Source organism: Zalophus californianus, chromosome 9 (assembly GCF_009762305.2).
Source record: "Zalophus californianus isolate mZalCal1 chromosome 9, mZalCal1.pri.v2, whole genome shotgun sequence".
Classification (NCBI taxonomy): domain Eukaryota; kingdom Metazoa; phylum Chordata; class Mammalia; order Carnivora; family Otariidae; genus Zalophus; species Zalophus californianus.
Window position 1 is genome coordinate 24,834,669 of NC_045603.1, and position 21,278 is coordinate 24,855,946.

The 21,278-nt window shown below is 34.4% G+C and overlaps 1 protein-coding gene across 3 annotated transcripts in view; it reads left to right on the plus strand.

Annotated features, from left to right (window-relative positions):
- CDK17 (cyclin dependent kinase 17) overlaps positions 1–21,278 on the plus strand; it is a 114,474-nt gene that overhangs the window by 68,490 nt on the left and 24,706 nt on the right. For all 3 annotated transcript variants that reach the window (XR_003519671.2, XM_027591965.2, XM_027591966.2), the window contains exons 2-5: positions 2,333–2,479; positions 8,935–9,099; positions 13,051–13,184; positions 16,206–16,331. Coding sequence is in view for 2 of the 3 variants with exons in the window: in XM_027591965.2 (XP_027447766.1) it covers positions 2,362–2,479; positions 8,935–9,099; positions 13,051–13,184; positions 16,206–16,331 (543 nt within the window). In the remaining variant the exon portion in view is untranslated. The remainder of the gene's footprint in view (positions 1–2,332; positions 2,480–8,934; positions 9,100–13,050; positions 13,185–16,205; positions 16,332–21,278) is intronic.

Here is a 21,278-nt window from a genome sequence, read left to right on the forward strand (position 1 = left end):
TACTACCCAGAGTAGTCTGCAGATTCAGTGCAATCCCTATCCAAATACCAACACCATCTTTTTAATAGAACTAGAACAAATAATTCTAAAATTTGTATGGAACCACAAAAGACCCTGAATAGTGAAAACTGTCTTGAGAAAGAAGGACAAAGCTGGTGGAGGTATCACAATTCTAGATTTAAAGATCTACTAGAGGGGGCGCCTGGGTGGCTCAGTCATTAGGTGTCTGCCTTTGGCTCAGGTCATGATCCCAGGGTCCTGGGATCGACCCATACATAAGGGTCTCTGCTAGCCGGGAAGCCTGCTTCTCCCTCTCCCACTCCCCCTGCTTGTGTTCCCTCTCTCGCTGTCTCTCTCTCTGTCAAATAAATAAATAAAATCTTAAAAAAAAAACTGTAATAATCAAACAGTATGGTGCTGTCACAAATATATTATCGCTTTTAATCCACACCTAAATCTCCATTTTTGCCTATGATAGAGCAACTTGTATTATACTAAATATCCTGCAGAGAACTATTTGACATGTAGGGGGAGAAATGAGTTTGAAGGCATCGTAGTGCTTTGAAGTTAGTCACACCTTAAGGAGTCAAGATTCAGGAGAGAAGGGAGAGATATATTCTGTGCTGGTGTTCCTCTTGAGGCGTTTTCTAGCTCAAGTTATTTTGGATAAGACGATAAAAGCTGAGCATTATAGAAGAGATGAGCAAAAAGCAACTGAGGAAGTTGAGTGGAGCTTTCAGTAGTTTTTTTGTTGTTTCTAGCCCTGCGTTTGTGGCTGGAATCCTTTGAAGGGGGGCACACCATAGGAATGGGAACAGATCAGAGATAGGCCAGTTTTAATGGTGTTAATGGTGTTTGAAACCCAGTCTCATGCCAGCTCAGTCCTTGATTGGATTGCGGTGATCTGCTCCTACTCTGACTGCTTGCTAGAAAAAAATTAAATCATCTCTGGAAGAAGGTAACATAATCTAGAGCCTCTACACTTTTTCATACATATTTTTATACAGTCATTACATACAATGTGTAACATTCAATTAAAAATTACTAGGCGTACATGGGACCAACAGAGTTAAATCAACAATAGAAATAGGTTATGCAGACTCCGGATTACAGACAAGAGCTTTAGAGTACTATAACTAATCTATTCACGAAAATAGAATGAGAAAATAAGCAAAATACTTAGAGATTCAAAGTAGTCACCCAGAGCTGGATGGTAAAACATGTATTTTAGCATAGGGGAGTTATAAGGCTCTTACTTTTAGTTGGGCTAATGGTTATAATATGTTTGTAATCTGGTAAAGTTGCTCATCCCAACTAAGAACTACTAAATTAGAAAAGAAGTTGCAAGTAAATTATTGAGGTATTTGTTTTGGCGGCAAATACCTTGTTTGATTTTGAGACTCTACTATGAATCATACCATTGCTGTATGTACCACTAAGAAAAAGAGGCTGTCAATTATATTTTGACATCCCATTAATTATAAACTACATTCTAATTTCAGAGAGGTTAAAATGTGGGGGGAAAGGTGATCCTAGTTTTAAATCTCCGTTCTATCATTTATTGTTCATTTGACTTCGGTCAGGGAACTTCTTTGAAGCTGTTAGTTTATTTGTCAAAATTGGGTAGTATAGCTGCTTTAGATAGTCTAGTCTTTAGAGTTAAAAAGACTAAATGAATTAAGCGATATGAAAGTTTGTAGTACTGGGTATGCATTTAATACTATGAATTTGGCTTTCATTTCTTCCTTCTAAAACTTGGTATTGTTAAGATAACAGGAAGAGGTTCCTAACAGCTAACCAGGGGAAAAAAAAACAAAACAAAAATGCAATGTATTGGTTAAATAAGAACTTAAAAAATTCCTGTTGGAGCTATTTAATAAAGTGTCAAACATCATTCTTTATTCTCTCTCCAGCCCCCTTCACTTCTCCTGTACCCCCATTTATATATAAAGATATCACTGACAGCTTCCAATGTGATGATATTTATAATGATGTGACCTATGCATCAAAATCGTGTTGATATTTTTACTATATTGGTTTTTAAAAAGCAAATTTTAGGAAAATTTCTAATCAAAATTCAGCTGTGATGCTGAAACCTCCATTTTTATTTAGTTTTGTAGAATCCCTGCTCTACTGATGATACTGCATAAATACAGCATTAATCAAAGTGACTGAATCTTGAAGGGGTTGGATTTTGTGATGCTGGTTGCCATGAGAATTCCTGTTTATATTCCTATTTTGAAGGTTCCCAGTAAACTCAGAATGACATTTTTCTTGAGCATTAAAATATTTAGAGCTTTAATTTTGTGTTCATTCTGTTCTGTTCTTTTAGGATTTTTCAAGTCACATTCAGTTGATAGGATGAAAAAATTTAAGAGAAGGCTATCCCTCACTCTTCGGGGAAGCCAAACTATTGATGAATCATTGTCTGAATTGGCGGAACAAATGACTATTGAAGAAAATAGCAGCAAGGATAATGGTAAGTATTTGGAGCTGGGGAGGGGAGGAGGGAAGGAGAGATGCTTCCGCCTTTTAATTACTTTATAAATTGAATGTGAATTTACTTTTTTGGTAAGTTCCTAATAGCTTCCTTTTGTTTATTTCTTTGTCTTATTCTCTGGTTCTTAGGAAACAGAAGACTATGTGACTTTTGCTTACTTAATTATTAGAATGTTTCACTCTTATTCCAGGAGTGTTACTGTACCCGGTCTCTAACCCTTACAGATTCTCCTATCCCGTTTATCTTTCTATTTTTTATTGTCTCTTAAATAAGAATACCTTATATAATATCCTAGTTGTTAAATAACTGTTTTTGAGTTAACCTAAGTTAATACAGCTTAAAAGTGTGGTAAGTTTGTGAAATTCTTTTTTGAGGCTTCATCATAGTTTTATAACATTATATATGCATATGGACTATAGATGAGAAGGTTCATGACGTGAGTGAATCTTACTCTTTCCTTATTTTATATTTACTGCAGAGTCTATCCATAATATTGAGAGCACTTAAGTAGGTAGGCATACAGCATTTCACATGTTTGATAGTTCTTTACACAGAGGTTGATATAAAATGAAGAGAACTTGTTTAATTGAGTGGATTAAAATGTAAAATCCTGATGAAATTTATAGAACAAGGCTACATATTCAAAACTGAAGTAACCCTAGGGATGTCATAATAATAACCAGGAAGGAGTTATAGGAATGACTGCTAGTATGTCATGAAGTACACATTGTCTGGGAAGCCTTTCTTTCCTGTACCTGAAATTCTTCTGTTAGAAATTTGTGGCAGTGGGTTCAAACATGAATACCCCTACCCACTTCTGTTGAATGCATATGTCTTTGTTGTGAGAGAGGGAAAGGTATAATATAAAGGGCTCTGAACTTTAAGTTAAAAGTCATGGATTAGAATTTGGGATACTCTAACACACTTATACCGTTATTAATTAGTTATATGACTTTAATTTATCTTACTCAAGCTTCAGTTTATCTCTTTTCTCAGAAGGATCATCATTTACTCAAGTTTATCTGGCTAGTTGTAGTAGGGGAGAGGAGACATAGATGAGTAGAAAATTTAAAAAATAATAATTTGGATATAACTTATGTCGGAGGGGGACACATTTTGCATTTGGGTCAAAACTCAAAGACAGTTCTAGGTCTTACTTTTTTTCTTTGTGCCAGGAGCAAAATCCTTAATTCTCTCTCAAATCCCCTTTGAATTCTTGGTATTTTAATTAAGCCTTGTGTTTTGTTTTGTTTCTTTTAGAGAGGGCGGGGGGAGGGGCATAAGGAGAGGGAGAGAGAATCCCTAGCAGGCTCCGCGCCCAGTGTGGAGCCCAATGTGGGGCTCAATCTCAGTATCCTGAGATTATGACCTGAGCTGAAATCAAGAGTTGGATGCCTCACCCGATTGAGCCAGCCAGGCACCCCAATAAATGTCTTAATAGTATTTTAAACATATCACAGAAAGTTATTTCAGGATCTTGTCTAAGTAGCTAACCTTACTCTAAAGAGAAGATATATTAAAATTACTGAATTTGATGAGGGGAATAGGTGGCAATTTAAATATGAGGGAGAAAATAGATCACAGTTACACTAAAAAAAAAAAGCAAAAATGAGTTTTATTTTATATATATTATTTGGACCTTTCAACTGCAGCTACAACAAAAATTACTTTTTTTGACAACTGAAATTCTTCAACTAAGAAAACTGCATCTTTATGTTATTATGTAAACTTAACAGAATGCCACTTCTCATGATTATTTAGAATCTGAAGAAACCTTAAAAGGCAAAGATTGAAATGATGTAGTTTTCCAGCTATTCCAGTTTCTTTTCTTTACTACTCAGTCTGTGCACTGGGTCAGTTTATTATGTTGTTTAGAGTCAGCAAGCCTAGTTGATGGATATTGTGAAACGTTGTCGTACTCCCAGGTTTTTTCCTTTCTTCTGATGATCTGTTACATGATAGCAGTGACAGTTTTTTTACAGTAGTGGATGACATATAGGAGGTTGTAAGTAGTGCTAACTCCTACAAATAGCAAAGGTCCATGAGAGGATGAGGTTGAAAGCACAGACTATGGATGTATGTAGGGTATGATTAGGATCAGATATTAATAGTGTTTATAAGAGTGGGATTAGGAGTAGGGAATGACAAAGAGTCCAGGGTGGGCTAAGAAATCGCATGTTCCTGGGGCGCCTGGGTGGCTCTGTCGCTAAGTGTCTACCTTCGGCTCAGGTCATGATCCCAGGGTCCTGGGATCAAGCCCTGCATCGGGTTCCCTGCTCAGCGGGGAGCCTGCTTCTCCCTCTCCCACTCCCCCTGCTTGTGTTCCCACTCTCGCTGTCTCTCTCTCTGTCAAATAAATAAATAAAATCTTTAAAAAAAATTGCATGTTTCTAATCAGAATAGTTCACATAATCAGAAGACCCAAATGAATAAGATGCATAAAATCATAGTGATTGCCATGTTATGATGTTAAAAATCATGGGGAAGTCTTACTTGAACTAACTACTTTGTAGAATAAGAAAGATCTGTTTTTCATATAGATTTCCATTACTTTAAAAAATATTGTGGTAAATTATACATAATGTAGAATTTACTATTTTAACCATTTTGAAATTTCTGGTTTTAGTGGCATGAAGTACATTCACATTGTTGTGCAACCATCACATCACCACCATCTATCCCCAGAACTTTTTCATCATTCCAAATTGAAACTCTATACCCATTAAGTAGTAGCTCTCTGTTCTCCCCTTCCCTCAGTCCCTGGTAACAACTGTTCTACTTTCCGTCTCCATGAATTTTCAAGGTACCTCATATAAGTGGAATCCTACAATATTTGTCCTTTTGTATCTGACTTCTTTCATTTAGCATGATGTCTTTAAAGTTTCCATTTTTTAAAATGCAGCATGTTATCTTCTTGACTTGCCCAGTCAATTGCTATCATACTCTTCAAATGTTGGGATATTTTACGATTCATGAGCCCCGTTCTCTTTTCTGTACACTCTCCATGGGCTGACGTTATCCAATCCTATGATTTCAGCTACTGTGTATATGCTGACTGCTTCTAAATCTGTATTTCTAGTCAGGGTTTTTGTCTGGATCTCTAGATTCACATCCAAATATTAGTTGGCTTCTCCACATAGATGTTTAATAAGAGTCAAATTTAATATTACCAAACCAGAATTCTTGATTTCCTTCCCCCCAAATCTGATTCTTTTCCAACTTTCCTCATTTAACCTGAATCACTTAAAAATAAAAACCCAGGAGTTATCCTTGATTTTTCTTTCTCCTTCACTGTTCTGTTTCCCCTTCTCCCCTCTTCTGCCATTCTAGTTTCCTGTGTATTTACAATGTAAATAATTTTTAAAAACTCACTTTAATGATAGTAATTTATATGCTTGATAACATGTTTCCAGCTATTGTCCTTTTATGTATTATTTATTTTTAACAGAGGCTCTGCTGTAGCTTTAAAATTTTTCTTTAGATAGATGTTTTTAATATAGGTCCTCACTAAAAGCTGGATGGGGGAGAGTATATATGAAAGTAATTTTGCAGCCATGTCTGCTAACCGTTTGGTTCTGTCTTTATAATATATCCTAAATTTGCCTACTTCTCTCCATTCTAGTCCAGGCCACCACCATTTGTTGTTTAGGTTACTATAATAGTCTCTTCCTTCTGTTTCCCCTCTTGTTGATTCCCTCTCATCTGTTCTCCAGCAGTACCAAGAGTGATGTTTAAAATTTTTAATTAAAAAATTTTTTTTTATTTTTAAAGAATTTATTTGAGAGAGAAAGAATGAGAGAGAGAGAAGGAGGGGGAGCATGAGAGTGGGGGAGGGTCAGAGGGAGAAGCAGACTCCCTGCTGAGCAGGGAGCCTGATGCAGGACTCAATCCTGCGATTCTCCAGGATCATGACCTGAGCTGAAGGCAGTCGCTTAACCAACTGAGCTACCCAGGTGCCCCAAAATTTTTAATTTTTAATAATTATTGATTCAAAGGAAGTTGCAAACATAGTACCGAGAAGTTCCTTGTGCCCTTTTCTTTGTTCCCTCCCTTGGCTACATCTTTCTTAACTATAAACCATTATCAAACCCAGGAAATTAACACTGGAATAAAGTGTGAGTATAGTTTTGTGTCATTTTATCACGTGTAGATTCGTATAACCACCACTGCAATCAGGATAAGGATGTATTCCATTACCAGAAAGAGATCCGTTTTATGCTACCTCTTTATAGTTATTCCACCTCTTATCTCCAACCATCCCTGACCCCTAGGAGTGATATTTTTAAAACATGAATGAGATCATATTACTACCTGTTTCAAAGCTACCATAACTGATTCCAATCTCAGAATAAAATTGGAACATTTATGGTTACATACAAACATGCTTATCTTTCTGTCCTCACTAAGTAACATATATATAGTACAGCACTTGCCCTCTTTGTGTTCCTCTAACACAGTGTTTTCAGAGTTTGACCCCTAGACCAGCAATATCAGCAGCACCTGAGAATTTGTTAGAGATGCAAATTTTTGGATTCCATGTCAGATCTGAGTCAGGAAGTCTGTGGGTAGGGCCCAGCAATCTTGTATTTTAACAAGTCTCTGAAGGTGATACTGAAACATGCTAAAGTTTTACCCCTGCCACATGTCAACTTTTGCAGTAGCTTTACCCTCTGGACTATCTTTTAACTCACCATCACCTATCTTCCCAAGATTGGCTCTTTATTGCATTTATATCTCTGTCAAAAATACTTCTACGGAGAGAACTTTACTCAGTATCCAGTGTAAAATAGCTACTCCTTTATTTTCCGTCATCTCTCTTCTGCATATTGCCTATCATTATCTGATGTTTTTGTTATTCATTAGTTTCTTATTTGTTTCCCCTCCATAAGATCTTATAATCTTAGAGAATAGTACCTTGCTTGTTTTGTTCACCTGTTGATGCCCAGGACCTGGAATAGTAGGCACACAATAAATAAATGGCCTCTGAATAATTGAATGTTTTTTATGATCTCCTTTTTTTCTCCTATATTCCTCAAGACTGTAAAGCTCTAATCCCTAGGATAACTTTACAGAGCAACTAAAACATGTTGTCTATAGGCAGAATAATTCTGTATTTTATTATGATTCTAGATAGGAAATAGTATAACCTAGAAAGAGAAAATTTTTTCTTATATGTTCTAACTTGTATCCTACACTGTTTGACTATTTAATTTTTGCACTTTTTCAGATACCTCTTCCCCATTCATTCTTAAATCATTGGTTATTTTAAGATCCCCCAAATCTTTGATCAGCCAGCTATTGCCAAGGAATGTATAAGCCATAGGAAGCTTTGGACAGATATTATCTATTACTAGTTAGGCACTTTTCCTTTTTCCAGTCTGGTGTTCTACCCAAATTAGATAACTTGGGCTCTCTCTGAGCCCCAAGGGCCCTTTGGCCCCATCCTCCTTTTCCCATCTTCTTTTATGTAGCCATTATTAGTAGAGGTGCAGGCCACGTGGTCTTCTTGTTCTTGGTGTCTGATAAACCTTAACAGGTAGGGGAAACCACATCAGTAGATATTCTTACTCCTGATTATCAGCTGCAAAAGAGCTGGCTCCATTTTAGAGGAGAAAAGGCATTCAGAGAAGCCCAATTCCTTTTAAAATTCTTTAGCTGCTACCAGTAAAACATAATTCTAATACAAAAGACTAATTACTTGTCATAGAAGACTTCATCGTGTCTTTAACCTATTTTAGAGCTCTTCTTAAGGAATCATGAAATTCCTCATGAGCATTACAAAACAGGATTTCTCCCATTTATAATTAAATAACTTAAGTATTCTGTATTTTTTAAATGTTTCTGCTTGTTTATAAGTCTGAGGTTTCTTTAAAAAAAAAAACTCTTTATATTAAAAGTCCCAAATTTTGGGTAAGAAATTTCAGAACCTCTATATTGATATATGCTTAAGTACTTCTGTGTTTATCCATTAACTGACATACCTTTTGAATGTCTAGCAAATAGGGATATAAATTCCTTGAGGCCAGGACCATGTCTTTTATATTCTATAGCATGCCTAATTATAAGGCATATATGAGACAGTTAGTAAATGTAGGAGTAGTTTGGAAACAAACTTGGGATATATTAAAATAAGCAAATGGATAAAATCTATGGGCTAGGTTAGTAGTTTTGTGATTGCTAATCAATTTTGGTTATATAAGAAGTACTTACTTAAGTGATTAGACCAATTTCAAATATTAAAGTATTTTCTGTAAGTATTTTTTCATGGAAATTATTTTAATTCTGGTTCTTTGTATAGATAGCCAAAGAATTCTTAAATGTTACTGATCTTAAAAACCTTTTGTTTTGTTTTCTGTTTTGCTTTCTCAATCCTTTTCATGTGATCCTGGATCTTGGGCTGTTAATGGAATGATTTTGGATACTGTGAACCACAGAGCCTATTGTGAAGAATGGCAGGCCTCCAACCTCTCACAGTATGCATTCCTTCCTCCATCAGTACACAGGGTCCTTCAAGAAGCCCCCATTGCGGAGACCACATAGCGTTATTGGAGGAAGCCTTGGATCCTTCATGGCAATGCCCAGAAATGGAAGCAGATTAGGTAATTTAACAGTCCTTTTTTTTTTTTTTTTTTAAACTTTCTGACTGTAAGTCATACATGTAGTAGCTATTGTTATAGTGGTATGGAAGTCAGCCAGCCTTTATTATCTGATTTTTTTTATAAAATAAAAATCAAATTGAAAATAACAGAGATAGCAGAAAGATGGAAGGCTCTAGAGAGGTACTAGTGTTGACAATACAGAGGAGTAACATTTGAAAACCTGTCCACCAGGAAGAAAACAAAACCCCTAGGAGATGGATGCAAGATTTCAAGATGAATGGCATTTCAAGATGGTGCTTAATTTAGGGTCATACCCTGGTAACTGCGGATTATCACCATACGATAGTCCAGTGCAATGATTCATATACATGATTGTCACCTGAGTTGCTATTCTTACATCACTATGTCATTCTAAATATTTAGGAAAAATATATGCCTGCCAGTTTCTGTTTATTTCTCTGGTCTTTTTTTCCTCTGGCCTTTTTTGATAGCATCTTACTATCATGTTTTGATTTTTAAGATCATTTTAAGCATAAATGATCTTATAGTCTCATGACATATTTACTGAAGTTTCTGAGGGTTTTATTTTACTCCTTGCTTAATCTGCTTCCTTGGCAGGTTATTTCCTCATGTGTTTTGTTAATTTGGGGAGTGTGAGCTTATCTATAGTGGGGTTTTACCTATGGGGAAATGTATGTAGCCTTTATCCCTATAGGTGTAAACCTACAGAATGGTGTGCTATAGTTGTCTCACACTGGTTCATGAGAGATGATTGTTAAATTTTCAGGAGTTTTCCAAGCTGGTTGTTAAATATAGCCATTATTAAAGTTTAAGTGTTAAAAACCTATAATTAAGTAAGCCAATTACAAAAGTAACGAATCCTCAAAAGTCATTATTTTCAAATTATTTTACTACACTTTACTATTACCTCTGCTTTGGGGGTTATTTCTGTTGTATCTGTATAGTCAAAATTTTATGTAATAGTATGTACATTTCTTCCCAACTACATGCTTAGTGATGGTCATGTTGTAGCTTGAACTTGGCCATGGAGGGAGTATTCACCTCAGAGAAACTGGAAAAGACTTCAGATCAGGACTTGATATATTGTTTTATTGTCTAGACTGGGGATTGGCATACTTTCCTGCAAAGGTCCAGATTGTAAATTTTTCAGGTTTTGTGGGACACATATGATCTCTGTTGCATATTCTTCTTTTTAAAATAACTCTCTAAAGATGCAGAAAATATTTTTAGCTCAGGAACTGTACAAAAACAGGTCACATTTGCTGATCTTTGGTCTGAAGTTAAGAAAGTAATATTGAAAATGTTAGTAATGCAGATTAAAAGTGTGTTGTATCTGTAGCTTTTACGGTTGTGAGTGGCACAAAATTGAGCCATCTGAGAAGTAAATATTCTTCCAGTACTCAAAAACTATTACCTGATTCAGCAAAGAAGTTGCTCACACCAGTGACAAATGAGTGAAGTTTTGACATGGTCTTCATTGTTTCACTTTTGTGTTAATAATGGAAATGAAAATACGGATACTCATGTTGGAACTACACTTGTTCATTAATGACATGAACAATTTCTTGGTTGAGTCCGACGGTACTCAAGTATTTATTTATAGTCTGAGATTCATATGCTCCTTTGTAGTCCTTGTGCAGTAGAACAGATTTAAGTCTGCCCTTTATAGTACTTTAAGAGTCTTGTGCCTTTCTTTAGGAAACTCTCACTTGTACCTTGGACACCTGACGCTTCCTCTTTTGTCCTAGTGTGGCAGCTAAACCCAAGCATTTTCTTACCAAGATCAACAACCCCTCCCTGAGAGAGTAACGGAGTCAATTTATACATAACATCTTTTGGCTCTCAGTTCTCTTTGTCTTTGCTTCCTTGGTATCATGCACATATTCTTTCATACTCAGCTATGCATTTTAAAATATTATTACATCTTATTCAATATTTCTTTGAGGAAGGAAGGTTTTCAGATTTTGCTGGAAATAGAAGGCATGGTTAAATTATCTTTAACATTTTAAAAGTGTGACAGAAAAGAATACTTGACCTCAGATGTGTTGTATACCATCAGATTAGCAATCAGTTACCAATACATTGACTTTTATTGCCAAGTTAATTTTTTGTTCAGATCTTAGTATAAAATTTCTCCAGAAATCTTTATGTAATTGAAGTATACTCTTAAATTACATATCAGTCTATTAAAAACTATCATATTTGCAACTGCTTATCAGTGTAAGAATTTTCTCAATGTGTTATCAAGGGGCACCTGGGTAGCTCAGGTGGTTAAGCATCTGACTGTTGATTTCAGCTCAGGTCATGATCTCAGGGTTGTGGGATCAAGCCCCCTATTGGGCTACACGCTGAGTGTGGAATCTGCCTAAGATTCTCCCTCTCCCTCTGCCCCCCCCCCCCGACTCATGCACATGTATTCTCTCTCTCTAAAAAATAATGTGTTATCAAGACAAAAAACAAAAATATAGAAATTTTAAGACTGATTTGATAAGATCCTTGAGTTCAGTTTTTTGTTAAATGATTCTCATTTTCATCAGCAAATATTCATTAAAAATACAAATTTGTAACTATAAAATACTATTTTTTTTACATGTTGGTATTTCATATAACATTTCATTTGAAAGAAGAGATATAGTTACCTAGTGCATTCTTTGATTTTTAGTTAATATTTAATTTATGGGATTATTTGTTGACCACTTTCTAAACACCAGGTACTTTGTTCAGTGTGGGGAATATAAAAGTGAGTAAGCTAAATCTTGCCCCCCAGGGATCTCCTAACTTGGTATAAAATCATCTGAAACCAAAAAATGCACTTCAGTGCAGTGGTTGTGGTAGGTGTGGGCACAATAGTCATCTGTGTCTGGGAGTAGAGAAGATTTTACTGAGTGATGACAAATGAATATAGTTTTGAAAAAATAAGTATGAGTTCACCAAATTGTTAAATTGGGGAAAGGCATCTCTTATGGGTAAAAGGAGGGGGAAGTGTGTTGTGTTAAAGCACTGTAGCATGAAACAATATGATACTTTTGGGGGAATGAATAATTGTATAAAGAGAACCAGTGGTAAGAGATGTGTTTGATATTTAGCGTTTGTTTGTTTCTGGTGTGCAATTCATGCTAGATGAATTACAGGATGATTGACAAATGCAAATATAGAGCAGGTATTATACAAGTTATATAAGTTTGTTTTTAATATTCCCAGATGGAATTAATCTTCCTCCTCTCTACTCCCATTTAACTTTTATCTTTAATAATAAAAAAAAAACCCGACACCTCTTTGTTTTGTAATTTAAATATATTTTTTCCTCCATACAGATTCACAAGCTTGTTTCTGTAGTTAAATAGATATTCAGTGAATAATTTTTGATTTTTTTTTTAATTTTTAACACTGTGGAGAGGGGAAGCTCCATTAATGGCTTTAAAAACTTATTTTTTAAGAATATTCAAAGTAGTAGATCATTTGGCTGTAGACCCAGTGGCACATTATTTTACAGAAAAAATAGTAAACTAAATAAAAGGCAAAAGACCAGGTTTCTATTTTAGCTCTGCCTCTAAGCTGTGTAACCTTTGAAAATCATTTAACCTTTCAAAGTCTCAGTTCCCAGATCTGGAAAATCAGAGAACTGACTAAATAATCCTCATGTTCTTTCCAGTCTGTAATTTTATTATTCAGCTCTTGATAATAACTTGGATGTTAATTATTTTCATAGTTTTTCATAATCTGAGTGTGAAAGGTTTGTCACTACTCTTTCAAGACATCTGAGTTATGTTTTGATCTATTAGCTACACAGAGCAACCAGAATGTAAAAAACTTTTATGATTTTTATGTGTTGGCTATCTATATCTTACTTGTAGTGATAATAAATTATGTGATATAGTAAGGTATAATGCATGTCTTTGAAGATAAATGGTGTTTCATTTTGTGATACAGATATTGTTCATGAAAATCTAAAAATGGGATCAGATGGTGAGAGTGACCAAGCTTCTGGGACATCATCTGATGAAGTACAGTCACCTACAGGCGTTTGTCTTAGAAATCGTATACATAGACGGATCTCAATGGAGGTAACCATATGCCTGCGTATGTGTGTTTGTGTGTATGAATACACATACACATCAAACAGTAAATGACCATTTGAAAATTTTCATGAAGGCAGATGACATTGTAAGAAAATTGTTTCTTTGTATTAGTAATGAATAGTCTTGTGAATATTTCCTTCTTTCTAATTATATACTATCCCAAGGCAAGTATACATTAATTATGTTTAACAATCCGCAAAAACCATGTAGGGTCTCTGTAAGGGAAATGTGAATTTTCAAAAATACTGGAAATTCAGAATGATACTTTAGCCAAGTTTTCTTTTTAGAAAATATGATTTTAATTATATTTTTGAGGTTTATCCGGATACTTAGTATTTTATTCTATAAATATTTTATTTCAGATTTCAAAATGTATACATAAAATAAGCACCAGCTTTTTTTTTTTTGCTTTATATTATAAATATGGGTATCATTTCCTTTATGGCTTATTATACCTACTAATTTCTGTAGAACATATAAGTTATGTTTTCATGTAAAAAAATTAATGGCTCATATATAACCTTGAGATCAAAGTTGATAATTCATGTTATTTCAGTATATACTATAGATTAAAATAGTTTTCTCCAAAACAATTGAACATGTTTTGAATTAAGAATATTGTTTTTTTTTGGTGCCTTTGAGTTGAGATTACAGTGCTTGGGGTATCTGTCCCGTTGGTTGATTGCATTTTTATTGATAAAAGATTGCTTCTTAATCAATTAAAAAACAATATCAGTTTTCTAAATGATAAATTAATATTTTCAACTCTTGAGATCAACTTGGTATCTGTTCATATCACTATAATTATATCATAATAAAATATATTTTTCTTCTATCATATGTTTAAAAGTTTTTTTACTATTAGGATTTTTATCTGAACTTTCTCTTCCATTGAGCTGTATTTATTTTTTGCCCCAAAGGTGACAGTCCCTTGATGATATTCTTACTTTTGTATATTATAATAGCTGAAAGACTTCTTTCTTAACATCTTCCACATCTTGCACACACATATGTGTTCTTACTTAGAATGTTTTTGGATGTTACTTTCTGTGTATTCTTCTAGATAAATTTTAAATATTTTGTTCTAATAAAGTTATTGTGATTTGTTTGGGATTATGTAAAATGTAAAACATTTAATATGGGAGAACGATTATCTTTTCATTACTTAGTCTTACCATTTGGGAATATGGTATATATTTCTGTACTTGAGTTATGTGTTTCTCATTAAACGTTTACATAGTCCCTATACATCTCAATTTTGTTTTATGGTTTGGTTACTGTTACAGATAGTAAGGATTTATTTTTTATAGGATTTATGTTTCTTGGTGTGACAATATAGGCAAGATTCCCTTCTAATTTCTCCCAGTTCACATTTTATAACTAAATGGAATAGAAATGCCCCCCCCCCCTTAAGAGCCACCCTTTCATCCCTGGAATAAATCCCACTTAAATATTAATATAATAATAAATATATATTTGTATATTTTTATATAAATATATTTAATACTTATTAAATATATTGAACTTGAACTCATTACCCTAAGATCAAGAGTTGCATGCCCTACCAACTGAGCTAGCCAGGCACCCCTGATTTTTTTTCATGTATTGTTGGATCCGATTTGCTGATGTTTTGTGGAGGATTTCTGCATCTATGTTAGAAATACTGGCCTGCAGTTCTCTTTTTTTTTTGTGGTGTCTTTATCTGGTTTTGGTATCAGGGTAACGCTGGCCTCATAGAATGAATTCAGAAACTTTCTTTACTCTTCTATTTTTGGAATAGTTTGAGGAGAATAGGTATTAACTCTTCTTTAAATTTTTGGTGGGATTCATCTGTGAAACTGTCTGGTCCTGGGCTTTTATTTGTTGGGAGTTTTTGATAACTGACTGATTAAATTTCATTGCTGGTAATTGGTCTTTTCAAATTTTCTATTTCTTCCTGATTTAGTTTTGGGAGGTTGTTATATGTTTCTAGGAATTTACCCATTTCTTGTAGGTTGTCCAATTTGTTGGCTTATAATTTTTCCTAATATTCTCTTATAATCCTTTGCTTTTCTGTGGAGTTGGTTGTTATTTCTCATCTTTCCTTTATGATTTTGAGTCCTCTCTCTCTCTCTTTTTTTTTTGATGAGTCTGGCTAATGGTTTATCAATTTCATTGATCCTTTTCTTAAAGATGTATTTACTTGAGAGAGAGAGCATGCACATGCACACACAGGGGAGAGGCAAAGGGAGAAGGAGAGAATCTTGAGCAGACTCCCTGCTGACCACGGAGCCCAACACCAGGCTCGATCCCTTGACCCTGAGATCATAACCTTAGCCAAAATCAAGAGTTGGATGCTTAGCCAACTGAGCCACCCAGGCATCCCAATTTTGTTGATCTTTTCAATGAACTAGCTTCTAGTTTCATTGATCTGTTCCTTTTTGTTTTTTTTTTTTTTTAAATCTCTATTCCATTTATTTCTATACTAATCTTTATCATTTCCTTCCTTCTACTAGGTTTGGGCATTGTTCTTTTTCTAGTTTCTTTAGGTGTAAAGTTAGGTTGTTTAGTTGAGATTTTTGTTGCTTTTTACTTCTTTCTGTTGATACAGCACTAATAAAAGATTTCAGTTGTCTCACTATGTTGCATACAAAACCTTACAATATCTGCTTGGTTAGTTATTAAACTGGTCACATTTTCTGGTAGTCTTTGCATCTTCCTACATGGTATAATAATGTCTAAGTAAATTCCATGTGGAATTTACCAGTGAAAGGACTCAGAAATAACTGGGTTTGAGGGTACCATTTCTGTAGAACTATGTTGTATACTTTTGCTTACAGTAAGTGCGTTTGCATTCAGATATTATATATAATCAACATGTATAACTTTAAAACTGTAATAAAACTTACAGCCACTAATCATTAATAAATAATATAGTAGGGCCCATGAATTCAAAAATGAAATGCTCTTGTCTCTTCTATTTGTGATTACCTACAAATACCTTTTTTCCCCTTTTTTTAAATAAAGGATTTAAATAAGCGGTTATCACTGCCTGCAGATATCAGAATACCTGATGGATATCTTGAAAAATTGCAGATAAACAGTCCACCGTTTGATCAACCAATGAGCCGAAGGTCTCGTAGAGCTTCTTTAGTAAGTTTTCAGTCTCCTATATTTATGCCATCAAATCTGTTTGGATATTCTGGGTGTAAACATTTTACATTAATTTTTATATTTGCTTTTTTAATAACTAAATTTTATTACATTGCTTTTAGGATTTTATTGTTTTCCAGTTCTTAAGGGTTTAAAGATGCATGTTGGAATACAATTTAAGCTATATTCTGGGTTTTTTTTGGAAAAATTTTATTAATATATGCTAGAAATATATAATATGTATTAAATATATACTACAGATACAGAAAAGTACATAAACTATTGTGGTATAGCTCAGTGTATTTTTTGCAAAGTTAACATACCTGTGTAACCAGTACCCAAATCAATAAAAGAAAATGCCCGAAGTCCCAAAATCCCCTTCCTGCCACCCTCTCTGTTTACTTTCTACTCTTACTTCCTCAACTGTAGCCACATCCCTGCTTTCTAATAATGCCAAAGATTAGATTTACCTGTTTCCCATTGTTTTGGTTATATAATGCTTGTAGTATATTTTAATATCGCAAAAGACTTTTTAAAATCTTCATTTACATTCACATTCTTATTTTAAAAATACTTTTATTATTTCTGATTATTCATATTTAAACTTTTGAACTTGAATTATGACTATATAAATTATTAAAATACATTTTATACAAATATATAAAAATGTGTATTCAAGTTTATATTGTGCAATATGCATGGAAGAATAGAGTATGTATTCTTTTTTTGGCTGGCCTCTTTTGCTGAATGTTATGCTCATGTTTCATCTAGTTTGTTGCATATAGTTATAGTTAATTTGTTCTTACTGTTGCATGGTATTCCATTGTATGCTATACTTTATCCAGTTCCCTGTTGATGGACATTTAAATGTTTGGGTTGTTTTTAATTTTTGGTTATTACAAAACAGTGGTTCTGTCATCATTCTTGTACATGTATTTTGGTTAATATATGTAAGCATTTCTGTTGAATACATACCTAGGAGTGGAACTGTTGGATCGGATTGTGTGCATATGTTCAGCTTTCCTAAACACTGTCGAAAGAGTTTCCAAAGTGGGTCATACCAATTTACACTCAAATCAGTATTTTACAGTTCTGTTTGTTCTTCTTAGCCAGTTTTTGATATTGTCTCTTTTTTAAAAAATTTTTAACTTCTCTGGTGAGTGTGTAGTGTTACCTTTTTGTGGTTTTATTTGCATTTTTCTGATGACTAAGCTGAACACCTTTTTAATGCTTATTGGCCATTTAGATATACCTTCTTTTGTGAGTTAACTGCTGAAGTCTGTCGTCTCTTCTCTTTTCTGCCTTTTTCTTATTGATTTATGGAAATTCTTTATACATTCTATATAAAGAAACTGTGAGTTATATGTCTTGCAAATATCTTCTACCATGCACCAGTTGACCCTTGCAATTGCATTAAGCACTGCTGATTGAAAGGTCAGCTTTCCCTGTTGCAGTGTCACCTTTGACATAAGTTCAGGTGATTGTATATGTAAGGATCTCTTTTGGATGGTTATAGTCCTATAGTAGAGGTACATATAAAGTGCTGTGGGATAACAGACAAGATAGCAAGTAAAATGACTTTGCATATCACAGGCTTACAGAGGAGATAGTGCTTTAGCTGGCTCTAGAAGGACAGGTAGGAACTTCTCAGGTTGACAGTGGGTAGAAGGGTGGTCTAAGCAGAGGAAACTTGATGTACTAATACCCACAAGCATGAATGTAGGTATGTTGGGGAAATTATAACTGATATAAAGGGTAAATGTGGAATAAGATTAAAGAATAAGGCTTGAAAGAATAGGATAAATCCAGACTGTGAAAAGCTTTGGCTACCAGGCCAGGCAAGGAGCCTGAACTTCATTCATCCCATGTAATGGGCCTCAGAGGTATTGATATAAACAAGGGCTGATGTAATCACATTTTTGTTTCATAACAGTGGCTTCAGGAAAAGTGTAAATGAAGTAGGACGAGAGAAAGACTAGAGGCAGGAAGATGGATTAGGAATTTATTCAAAATTAGGGATGATGCAACAGTCATGTGGAAATGGGAAGTAGAATCCAGATCCTCAGGGTCATGTAGAGATAAAATAGGCAGGACCTCTGGTACTCAGCTGAACTTTGTGTCTGAAGAAGGAGCAGTTGAGGATTCCTGGATTGCTAGCAGTTGTTATTCTCCTTTTTACATATTATATCATGGAATGTTTTTATCCACCGAAAACTTCTGTTGGGTTACATATTCTAAAGAATAAAATTACCTTATGCTGTATATAACATGAGCACATTGTTAATTTGACATTCATCAGTGTATAATAAAGTAAAAGTATAGCGCCAACTGGATTTTGGTATACAGGTTTATGATCATCATAGTTTTGCATCACTGCCTAAGACATTTTTATTTAAATAGCTTTGCCATTTGATTACCTGGTTGAAAGTGTTCTTTGGCTATCAATTTTTATCTAAGATTAGTACTCAAGATAAATTTTGGAGTTATTGAGTGTTCAGATTGGAACTAAAGGTATGATTTAATCACCACATAATTGTTAAAGCTATTCTTTAGGAGCTATCTTTTTCAGTCTACATGAAATTAAGGAAAACAGTGCCCTCTAATGAATGTTAAGTGATGGAGTTTTTATTGTGATTGAGTATTCCTACTCATATTCCTTGGTTTTTGATCTAAAGTGGTTTATAGATTTCAGATTAATTATGCCAGCTGTGTTTTGGTTTCTACTAATGCACCCTTTTCATTATTCATCTACCTTGCTAAACTAAAGCATTTGGTTTCTTTTGAAGTATATTAGAAAATTATTCTTCACTACCCTAGGTCTATGTATGAAGGGGAAGGATTAGGGAGTGGATGGAAGGAGATGGGAGAAGAAATATATTCTTCACATGTGTTAGAGCTCATGTTTCCATGGATAATATAGTCCTTTTTACCCCAAGATTGATTTATTTATTTTAGAGAGCCCACACAAGTGGGGGGAGGGGCAGAGGGAGAGGGAGAGAGTTTCAAGCAGACTCCGTGCTGAGCACGGAGCCCAACGCAGGACCCAATCCCACAACCCTGATTCATGACCTGAGCCAAAATTAAGAATCAGATGCTTAACCAACTGAGCCACCCCAGCACCCCTGGATAATGTATTCTTTATCTAAAAAAATAAAATAATATTTTCACGATAAAATATAAAATTTTAACCTTGTCTTTCTAAAAGTATAAAGCTTTATATTTTTGCATATTCAAGAGCAATGTATAACAAATGGAGTAGTTAAAATAACATACATCCTTTGAGTAGGAATTAAGAAACAAATCACAACTTCTGATGAAGAAAGACCTACAGTAGGGCTAATTGGTTCTTCTATAAATTTATGATCATCATCATCAGCCTAAAATGAACCTTCAGAATTGCTTGGCTACCCTATATTGTTTTTCTCTGGTTAACCCTTCCCCTCTCAATATACGCAGATGATCTCTTTTCCTACATGATAAAGAAGAGAAAAGCCATAACCAGAAACCCCCTCATTTTTTGAATAACAGATGTGCAAATCTATCTACACCTATACTCATTCTGCTCTTTCATCCTTCTTTTTTTTTCTTTTTCTTTTTCTTTTTAAAGATTTTATTTATTTATTCATGAGAGACAGAGAGAGAGAGGCAGAGGGAGCAGACTCCCCGCGGATCAGGGAGCCCAATGCGGGACTTGATCCCAGGACACCAGAATCATAACCTGAGCCGAAGGCAGACACTTAACCAACTGAGCCACCCAGGCACCCTCTTTTAATATTGAGGAATTGTCTTTCTTCCTATCCCATCTCCTCAGGATGCTTTAGAATATTTTTGTCATCCTTGTACACTTGTATATATTCAGTCTCCCTCTCTTGACTAAATTCTTCCTATTTTTATTTTAGAATAATTTTAGATTTACAGAAAAATTTAAAAGATAATATAAAGAATTCCTATACACATACCCAGTTACTACTATTATTAACATTTTACATTACTTTAGTGTGTCACAACTAAGGAAATCAGCATTTTGTATATTACTACTATTCCATACTTTATTCAGATTTCCCTAGTTTTCTGCTAATGCCCTTTTTTTGTCCCAGGGTCCCATCTAGGACACCACATTACATTTAGTTGTTTTATCTCATGTTAAAGATATTGGTTATTGGACTGGTGAAGGGCTGTTTAATATTCATTATGGTTGATTAGAAGTGAGATGTTCTAACTCTTAACATATTTAATTACACATTAGATTAGTGGAAAGCCCACATGCCAGTAGTCAAGATTCATTAGAACATTGATTCACTTAGAATGATGGCATGCCCAGTGGAATTTTTGTGACTGTTAAGTGCAGCTCTAGTAGATTGAGAGTCTTTATATAAAAAATTTGCCTCATTATATTGAAATTATAGGTTTTACACATTTACAGAATCTGCTTGTTCCTAACAATGAGTTGGATTCCTCATTCATGGCTTGAGCAATATATATCATATGTAGTCCTTTTTTATTTCTATGAGTAGGTGAAAAAGTAGTGTATCAAGTCCTGATATCTCTTAGAAATAGTAAATATATCATGGGGTGTGGAAGTGAGGCTCAAAGTCCACTCACAATTTAATTTACCTTTGGTATATTATGTACAGAATTAAGATCATATCATACTGATGGTAACAGCAATTTTTGGAACACAAGATTAGCAAGTAGAATAAAGGTTCTCAATCTCTTTTCTGCCCCGGACATTTCTAACAGTAACAGTAACTCCATAATCTCACAAGGAGGAAAATGGATGTTTGAAAAAATCTCCCTTTGTGCCTGTGTTTCTTATATATGCATTCACTTTTAGTATGGCATCTATAGAACTTTTGCACATACTTCATTTGTTTTTAAGCTCAGACTGCATTGCTAGCATGTTAATACCTCTCAAGGAGGGCACTTGTGTGATGACCACTAGGTGTT